This window comes from Limanda limanda, chromosome 8, assembly GCF_963576545.1.
Source record: "Limanda limanda chromosome 8, fLimLim1.1, whole genome shotgun sequence".
Lineage (NCBI taxonomy): Eukaryota > Metazoa > Chordata > Actinopteri > Pleuronectiformes > Pleuronectidae > Limanda > Limanda limanda.
In genome coordinates this window covers 22,277,019-22,287,476 of record NC_083643.1, presented here as the reverse complement: position 1 = coordinate 22,287,476, position 10,458 = coordinate 22,277,019, and the positions used below count along the sequence as shown (strand labels likewise).

General features: G+C 38.9%; 1 protein-coding gene across 1 annotated transcript; it reads right to left on the bottom strand.

The window, feature by feature from the left end:
* Positions 1–4,266: 4,266 nt before the first annotated feature.
* Positions 4,267–9,452, bottom strand: isg20 (interferon stimulated exonuclease gene). Its single transcript, XM_061076512.1, has 4 exons — positions 9,392–9,452; positions 7,729–8,293; positions 6,526–6,726; positions 4,267–4,989 (listed from the first exon to the last, which is right to left on the bottom strand). The coding sequence occupies exons 2-4, from the start codon at positions 8,278–8,280 to the stop codon at positions 4,789–4,791; spliced, it is 954 nt and encodes a 317-aa protein (XP_060932495.1). The 5' UTR covers positions 8,281–8,293; positions 9,392–9,452; the 3' UTR covers positions 4,267–4,788.
* Positions 9,453–10,458: the final 1,006 nt, after the last annotated feature.

Here is a 10,458-nt window from a genome sequence, read left to right as displayed (position 1 = left end):
GCCTGAAGCAGGGATCAGAGATTAAGCGGCTAAGGCTACTGTAGCTGTAGCAGCATCCACAACAATGAGCTTTGGTGTTGAGAAATGTTGAGCTGCGGCTACAGAGGATGAATTGGTATTTGTGCTGAAGAAGGCGATTGCCTGATGGGCGTATTATTTAATACCAAACCCATTCATCCCTCAACACCACTGTAAATAAGTAAATGAGTAGAAGTGCTAGTACTTACAACCACAGCCATGTCCTCTGTTCTTTAAATCAGCTTTGTACTGGAAGAAAATAAAAAAGAATTTATTAATATGAATCACAGTTTAAATAAAAAATGAAAAAGACAATTGACACATTGTAGTCCACATTAATCCCCCTTCATCTCAGCCTCTCTCCCATCACAAGCTAGCCTCTCTGTGCTATATTTGGCACTCGCCCTTTCCTGGTTGATTGATCAGGAGATTTAAGGTCGGCACTCTATTGTTTCCTAATCAACACGCTCACAGTCACTGTCACCGTTTTTATTCTTTTAATCTTTTAACCAATCAAATATTTTTCCCTTTTATCTTACATTAATTAAATAAAACGTTTCTTCATAATGTTTGTTGCAGCGTGTTCTTATTCTTATAGCTGAATTATCAAGTATTTCACAGTAAGAAAATTCATCTGTAACTATTTTGACAATCGATTCATAATTTCTCATGCAAATCTTCCGTTCATTATCAATTCCAGATTCTCATCTGCCAGGACATGCAGCAGGAAACTGATTATCTTTGGGTTTTGGATGGTTGGTCACACAAAACAAGCAAATTGAAATGTTACACTTGACCTTGAGAAATTATGATAGGTGGAATGGGGAAATAACAGGGATATGACTCATCATGCAAACAATCCTCTGTTTGACGTACCTAATTTACAACCCTCAATATTCAAATCCACTGTGATATTTTTACCTTGCGACAAAAACAAATTTCACGTCTTGTGCATCATTTTTAATATGCTATTGGGTAGTAGAGACTAAACCCTGTTCTGCCTGTCATGCTGTACCTGTATTGCCGACTAATACTGACCATGGTCATCCCATTTACAGGTGCAGCTACCATGCAATTTTTTTTACCCACAACAGACTTTATTTAACACTGAAATATCACATACAGATAGAAAAGTACGTCAAAAAGTAGTGTTATATTACAAAAATTTCCCAAATACACTAATATATACACATATTGTGGTTTCATGAAACTGTAAACAATATAAGTATCACCAGCTGAAGCTCTACTCCTCAGTTACAGTATTAGGCAGAAGACTAGTACATCGTTCGACAGTCTTACCTGAGGCAGATGTGAAGTTGCTAGCAGGAGGTTGCAGCGGTCTGCGTGGAGCAGGGTGCAGGGGACCGGTGATTTGTAGCTGTGGGATTAGTGGCGTCACACCAGATTACACCCAACAAATATTCGTGTTCTTTTTCGATCAGCATAAAGTGCTGAAGGTGCTGAAGAAGGGGGAGGACGCAGGGGGAGTGATGGTGATGGTTTTTTTTTAAGACCAATGGGGAAGGTGCTCGCATGATGACAGGGAAAGGATCAGGGCACATTTTGGATGATGTAATGCTGGGTATGTACTTTAGGTAACAGGTGGTTTAAGGGGAGGGGGGGTTGGACGGATTTGATCGCATTCCAACGAGACTTGGATGGAGAGAAAAGTGACCATTGTGGTGGCTGATTCCCCGTTTGATTTCTGCCACGTGAACACACTTGGGTGAGAGGAGAGGTGGAGTCTGGATTCAGATGTGTGGGTTTCACATGTTTATAGAGGCACGATAGTGGAACTCTGTTTAGAGGTCATGCGCCTAACTCAGCCACCAGGAATATTTTATTGAAGGCAGCAGGCAAGACTAAAAATGTTTTAGAACTGCAAATAGCATCCAAGTTTCTCGTTAATTCAAAGATATGATCACTATCACATTATTCTTTAGTTAGGTAAATCTTTTTAAAATTGAATGAGTTATTCACTCACCTGTACCATATCCTTCCATGAAGTTTCATGGTAAACTTTTCAGGGCCTTTTGGTGTAATCTTGCTCAAACCAACCAACAAACAATCAAACCGACAGGAGTGAAATCATAAGCTTCTTAGGGAGGTAATAAAAACATAACCCAATAACAACAGATTTCAGACAGTTTATAATAGACTTTGCTGGACTTTGTCCGCTTATTGCAGAAAAAAAAGTGTAATTAAATTCAGCATAATCTAGTCTAATTGGCATCCAACTGCCAAAGCTTGAACTTCTTAGAGATAGCCGCTGTCACTCCAAAAGTCTCCCAAATCATCGGACAAGTCATAATCCTTCCTCGTGCGACTGAGAAGAGCTGGGCTTTGATAAATAAGAAATATCTACACACACACACACAACCACCACTTTCGCGACAAGACTTAGAACCTGTGATCAGATTAGTTCTCACATACACGTTAACCATCAGTGCGCAGAACATAATTACACTGCAAGTGTCAGTCACCGTGATTGCAGTGTGCGTGTGTACGTGTGTATGCCCTTCATCATATCACACACAAAAGGTGCTTTGTGAGGTTTAAGTTCATTCTTGAGTCGAAGTGAATGTTTGTGCCAGATGTGAAAAAATTTGACTCCAATTTGGAGGTGCTTCAAAATATTAAGTTATTTATTAACATATAAAAAATCAGCATTGCAGAACAGTGAAGCATGTTTGAGCCTTATGTTTGCACAGGAAAAACCTAGAATAATGAAATCATCAGCAACATGAACCATTAATGAACTCGAATGGCACTCAGCTGAGCTTGTGCCTCCAACAGTCGCCTTGAATCAAATCAAGCTGCAACAAAATTCACACACTCATAGATATCAGTTTCCATTAATGCGTAAGAATTTGTTCAAATTAAAATCCAATCATTATGATTCCTGGGATAATAGCGAAAATGTTAAATCTCACAAGGTTATATAAAGTGAAAAAATATTCCTGGATTCAGACCAAACCTTGAATTAATTTTTCCCTGACCCACACTGCATTCCTTTCTTTTAATTAAAATCCGTTTGTATGTATTACCGCTCACAAACAAACAAACAGAAACCAACCATCAAACAAACATTAATAAAAACATAATCTCCTTGCTGGAGGCAACTTTTGTATGAAATGTTATGGACTAAATAATCATCATTTGTTTTCTTTTACTGGGGTATTATTGACATAATCCTTATTGGCATAATAATTAAAGAAGCTGTGTCAAAGACACTTTCCACCAAAGTCTAACATTTGTCACTACACACATGACAATTCAGACCTTCCGTCTTCATCAGGAAGGTCTGTGTACACCTAACAGTGTCTGGTCTCATCACCCCTGCAGCAGGTTGCTTATTTGTGTTGGTTCATATTTGGAAGTTGTGCATTTTCCTTCCTCTCGCCCGGGCAGCGCTGACGTCACCAGCACACGTTTTGTCCTCCTGATGCAACGATGCACGAGCAGGCAGTCGACCTGTAATCTTCTAAATCGGGCCTGATCTGCTCAAGAAAGCGATTAGCAAAACAAAATTAGATGGATTGGGCAAACAATGCTCCTCTGTGTTTACTCCCTATAGCCTGAGCTGTAGGTCCACGTTTAGGCTTTAGGTGTGTGTGTGTGTGTGTTTGTGGGGTTTGAGAAGGAAACAAAGAAGTTGAGACACAGGGACAAAGCCATTTACAGAGCTGTACAGCTCCACCTGCAGCTCACTGCACTGCATGTTTAGTCTAAGTGACATTATACCCTCCAATGGATCATGATTCACATATCACGTCTTTAGAGCTTTCCACATGAGGCTCAATGACTCACAAGGACTTTACTTATAGGGATTTAATAGGAAACGCTCTGATTGGAGAAAATCTTTGTGCTTTTGTCACAAAATCTTATAACCCATTTATACATGGTGCCATTCAATGACTTCACATGCTAGAATATTTCATAACATCTTCAGAGCTGTGGTTTCCTCCACAGCTCTGACCTGTAAACTCCATAGCCTCAGTTTGACTGTTTCCTGTTGAACATATTTCTAACATCAGATCCCAAAGTCCCCCCCCCCCTGACTTGACAAAGCTCCTTCAGAACCTCAGTATAAACATTACACACCTGTTGTGACATCCTCTATACGACTCCTCATACAAACAAACCTGGTCCTCATGGGAAAAAGGTAAAATTATGTTTTCACAGTGTTGTCACATTCACTCACTGAAATCAATCAAAGTCAGAGCTTTATTTTAAAATGATGTCATTTTATTAGGACCTTTAGGAGCAGGAACAATGAGGTAACTTCCAACACTTTTTTTTGTAAATGTGTTTTCCTTTTGAAATGAAAGTGATAAAACATCTTAAGAGCTGCGGCTTGTACAGTTTCCCATATCCCCACATCACGAGATGTTCACATGTTGTGAACAGAGGTATTTCGAGAAAATACAAACAAACTGAAAAATACAGTTATTTTCCAAAACCTATCTGTGGCCTAAGATTAGTCTCATGCCCTGTTAAGTTAAATATTTCCCTCACACGGTAATATCAACAACTCTGCAAGCAAATAACTGGTATCACAGCAGAAACATGCTGTTGGGATAATCAACCATGTTTAACATGCCCAACGATAATAAGTTAACAAGTGTTTGCTTTCAATCAATAGTTTTCCCACCCATCTTCTCATATGAGACTTAATGAGGATAATTTTATCTCCCAGATTTGACAATAACATCACCACCTAACTGGACCTTGGCGTTTCCCACTAATTGTCGCATGAATACCCTTTGGTCATTGGCTGTCAGCTGTGACAACATCAGGCCAGTACTCGTCTTTCATGTAGTGGTTAGAGGAGGCGAAGCTGGGCTCGTGCGGAGCATTGTTGTCCCTCAGATTGTTCTGCAGCTCCCGCTCCCACTCGCCCTCCACCAGCTTGTAGAGGTCCAGTGAGGCCAGAGCGTCCTCCACCGAACAGTGACCTCTCCCCCCAACCTGGTCAGAGAAACAGAGACAGACTCAGCTTGGTTCACAAGTCAGACTACGTACCAGGCACAGCTCAGTGCACACTTTATTAAAGGAAAGAGGAAAATTTACTCTTCTTATCTTAAGATTGTGAGGGGGAAAAAAATGAATCAAACCATTAAAGCACAGAGTGAAAATACTCTCTGAAAACTAAACACTGTTTGAAAACAACCTATTAATACCTAAGGGTTTTCTTAAGAGTTAACAGAATTGTCAATAAAAACTTGATTTCTCAGCCTCTAAAGCAGATAGAGAAACAAAATTAAATCATTTGATAGCTTAAACATCTGGCTTCGATTGTTAATCACTGCTGTTTCCCTAAAGTTTGTAATTTTTTTTGTTTTTTAAAAGCCAACAAACTCACCAAGACACCCACGTCCCTAGAATCTCCTTTTTTAATTTCATTGTTTGTTGTTTTGTCAATGAAACTGCTGTAATCTGCTTAAATATTGCTTGTGTTGTTCAGATCATGTCTGAAACGCGACCGGCCAAGAGCGCTAACAAACAAACAAATTACTTATCCCATAACACATTTTCCCCTAAGCGAATCACGATTTATTTCATCCGTCACATGATTTGAAAACTGTGACTTCTTGGATGATGCACACGCGTTTGATCCGGCTCTAAAAGGAAGAAACACACAGATGTCGCATCCGGTCTCAACAAGTTTAACAAACTGTTTAACAACTTTTATCCTCCCTTATCGCCCTGACTCATTTTATTTGGTGACATCATATGGCTGTGTCTAAACTTGTTACCATGGCAATACAAAGTGCATGTTAAACTTTAAATGAACAAGCGACATGAATGTTGAGCTGGGGCTCCGATGACATCAGTATCAAAGGGTCGGGTGTTAACATGGTTTCTATGATCAACAACATATGCTGTTTACGGTTGAGAATAAATGAAGGAACCTGTTGATTTTCCTCAACAATGCTCATCTAAAACCTCAGTCGACCCTGCACCGCTGTGGTTCTTCAGAATTAATAAGAATACAGACAGCTTCTTAAATTGTACTGAAGCAGAGCTTTTCACAGGTAAAAATAAACTTATCAGTGCTCTCTAGTGGTCAAACATCACAGTAACACTAGAAATGTCATCACCCTTGTCTTTGATAATTCTGTGCTGCGTTTCTTCTCATTTATCTTCTACCATATGGGAGGAAACGCCAGGTTTTGGATATCATCCACTAACAAAGACCTTTTATCAGTCATATCCAATCAAATCTAACCTAACTTCCCTTTGATTTAACAAATTAAATTATTGAACATGAATTTCTCCTTATGCATTTAACTTTTACTTCTGTGGCGCACCAAGTCTTTAGAGCTCTTCGTGTCTCACATCAGTCTATAACATTTCTGTTATTAGGCTCATTAAAACCTATTTACACAGTCTTTAGCTGCAGATTCAGTGAAAAACCTTTGTATATATAGAACTTTATTTCTACTAGAAATTTGGCATTATATCCCCAATGATTACAATGTATAAAATAGCATCAAGTCTCACCTGTATCTTCTTGTTTAGCAGCTTACCGGCCAGAATTTTGAGTGAAGGGTGGCGTTTTCGGGGGAAACCGGCCAACCGGCTGAGGAGACGTGTAGTACACGTGTCCCTGACCATGTGACATGGGTGGAGTATGTCCATCACCTCAAAGTCGTTGTAGATGGAATGGCCCACGACCACTTTGCCCTCAAGTATGCTCATGATCTACAGAAGAGAGACCACACAACTGTGTCAGATTTATTCGTTGTATAAATAGTTATCAAAAATGAGTGACAGTAGATGACAGAATCAAAGAGCAGATGTAGATAGTAACGTGAAGTAGTGGTGGGGGAAAAAATTAATTCTGTTCAGTATCGTGATATTTTGCACACGCGATTATATGGATACAGTAGCACAAAGTATTGCAATATTTTTTTTAAATTAAATTATATATGTAACAGCCCCTGGCTGGCAAAGCATGACGAGGAGAGTTTCAGAGATTAAAAGATACCTGAGCATTCAAGGCACTAGTGGGTCTGCTGAAACGATGTTCTCCACTGCAGGAGATATAGTTACGGCCCAGAGGAGCACTTTAACATCGGAGCATGTTGACCAACTCCTTTTTCTGAACAAAAATGTCAATATTCCCAAATGAATTTAACATTTTGGGTCATGACCTTGCAGCCAACTGGACTGGACTCTAGTTGTACACATTTGTTTATTTTTCTCAATTTGATTGAAGCTCTAAGTTACTCTTATTAATTTGATTATTCTCAGGTTTATGTTACTCTATTATGTCTGCTTTATGTTACTGTATTGTATTTAAATAATTTTAAGTTATGTGCTGGGAGTTCAGCCTACATGCGAGAGGTCTCCTATTCAGAAAATAATTACAGAGGTCCTGTGTCCTGAATGATAAAGGACAACATTTTTGTACTACCCTTTCTTAGTTTTTGAACTTCAGTTAATGTGTAGAATGCTGTTCACAGAATTAAATGTGACATTTGAAGTGAGTAGAGCAGTCTTATTTTCCTCATTTTTTGTAATGCCTTTGAATAATATGTGGGACATGAATCGCAATATATATCGCAGAATCGAATCGCAATACTTGCTGTATCGCAATATGCTAAGAATCGCAATAATATTGAATCGTGGCCCAAATATCGCAATACTATTGAATCGTCCCATTTTTGCCAATTCCCACCCCTAACGTGAAGCTGATCTCACCTCCTCCCTGGCCTGAACAAAGGGTGTAGCGTTGCTCAGATGCCGCCTCTGGATGCCGCTCCAGGGCGTCCTGTAGTCTGTGACGGGCTGACACGGCTGGATGTATTTGTCATACAGGACGTTGCCGTGATAGTCCAGGATGCTGCAGCGGGCCAGTTCACTGCAGCGTCCGCCAGGTCCCGTCCCAACCATCTCACAGTCCAACGCCACCAGTGTGGTTGGGCATGAGCTAAGGCACGGTGAGCTCCGACCGCTGGCTGGAGGACTGGCCTCGGAGAAGCCGCTGTCCACCTCCCAGCTGTCTTTGAGGGCTGTGACTAATCTGTGGTGGTCAGCAGTATTCGGAACAACGACAGAGTGTCCGGGTTTGGCTGCATCAGTGCTCCTGTTTTCAGAGATCTGAGTGTTTTGACATTCTTGCATTGTATCGCTCCATTTTGTTTTTTTAACCAACTTATTTGTACCCAGTGGTTCACTGTGGTTGCCTCTTCTTTTCCTCCGCATATTAAAAATTATCTTCTGGTATATCGTCCTTGATCCTGCATTCTCCATAGCATAGTCATTTCTGAAATAAATCACACAAAAAAAAGGTATTATAAAACACATAAAATCTACAGATTTGATCTCGAAAGGAGAAATACACCCTTAATGAATGGGGCTGCCACAGGATTCTGGCATATTCCTTATCCTCTTTTAAATCTCTCCTAAAGACACACTTTTTAAAAGCTGTGTTTTCTCCTAGTTCTGATCTTACCAACAATTGTAAGTCTTATTTTATCTTTTTACTTTTTTCTTATACTCTTTTTAACTTGTAAAACACCTTATACCTGTGTTTTGAAAGGAGCTACATAAATTAGCTTATATTATTGTAAAAAAAATGGACAATAAAACATATTGACTTGGTTATCGGCAACTCGGGTACAACACTAAGGCCTGTTAGGTTTGCTATCCGTAGTTAATAATTATGAGTCACAATTATTGTAACTATGTATAGCACATTTAAAAACAGCTGAATAAGAATTAGAAAGACAAGAAGCAAATTATGTAATTTACAATAATAGGCAGCACTTTATACAATACACAATCTAAAATCCAAGACGGCAGATTAAAAAAACAAAACACACCATTTCAAGAAAATAGCAAAAAAGAAAATGGCATCCATAGATAGATGGCAAAGAAAATATTATAACAGTAAAAAAAGCAATCAAGTAAAAGCTGTTCTTTGCAAAGAGGCTTCCTCGGGTTAGCTAACAACACCTGTCTGTTCATGTTTCCTTCACAGACGGTTTCAGGACTTGAGTGGGAAATATAACACACAAATCAAGGTGAAGTTCCAGCTGACGTCGGAAAGGTTCAGCTATACATACAGTGACGTGGCTGCTTGTTAGTGGTATATAAGCGAACACTGAGTGAATATAATAGAGTGGTTCCTCGTCTAGTGTTTAACCTCGATGTTTTTGAGACGGAACCTCAAAGTGCCACATATTCCAAAGAAGTCTGGTGTTCCTTCTTGGAAACAACACTTAGCTAGCGGAGGGACGACACGTGATACAAGACACCAGAGCACAATTCATACAAATACACGTTAAGCACAGCTGTCACTAGATAAAAGTGTTGTTGAAGAACGACACATTAAAGAAAACCAAGATAATTCAGCCTTTACCTTCTGAGGCAGCACGTGTATGGACCGGACGTGCCAGAGCAGGTTTCTTCTATTTGACATCTGATTTGCTGCTTCTCTTCTTCTTTTCACAGGAAGTGTTCAGCACATGCGCCACCTATAGGCCTGGTGCTGCAATGCCACAAAAAAACAAAAACACGTTTTTTGATTGTTCTAATGTTTTCTTTTTTCTTATTTGTTTTATTGCTGAGTATGATTAGGCCTTTCTTGCTTGGTTTGCTATTTTATATTTATATTAATGTATGACTTATATTTCAATTTTGTGAAACAGCCTGGATTTTGAAAGGTGCTATAGAAATAACATTAATTATTATTATAAGTTGAAGTAGTATGATTATTATTATTATTGTTATTATAGTAAAAAGGTAAACAACGCAGAGAAAAGACACAATAAAACGTTTAAGGAACATTCAAGTCATATCTTGTCACACAATGATTTGTAAATGGAGGGTTCATTTACAAAAACATTCCAAATACCAAACTAAAGTCAGTATTCATTTTCTGAAGATCACATATTATTAGCCATTAATCCATTTTGTATAACTAGTAATTAATCTATGAGCAAACATATTGAAAATATTTAAGCTAAATTCCTAAAACAAAAAAAATCCTGATTGATGCTGCAATTGTGTTTATGTTTCATTTACCTGCCTTTCAGTTGTAGAAGCCTTTACAGTAGCAATTAAGGGCTTTTCTAATGAGGAACCAATGACACGACTTTATAAACAATAATAATACAAATTATTACGCAAGTGTGGAAGAACCAAATGTCGTTTTCAATATTACCATGATTTAATTGTGATTCGCTGCTTGTCTTTTGGGTGTCACTGTGCCATTATCAGAGGCTGAGGTGTATATATGGGAGGAAGTCACTGTCATTCATTAGATGTTTGAATGGCCAATGTTTTTTTTAACCGCTTTGGCACTAGAGGGTTTGTACGCTGTATGTTGTATTGGATTCTGGTGGTAATGGACTTTACTCACAAGCAAGCAACAAAAGGATGTTATTTTTCAACCATGAAGGACTGCTGAGTGATTTCCCATGTCAT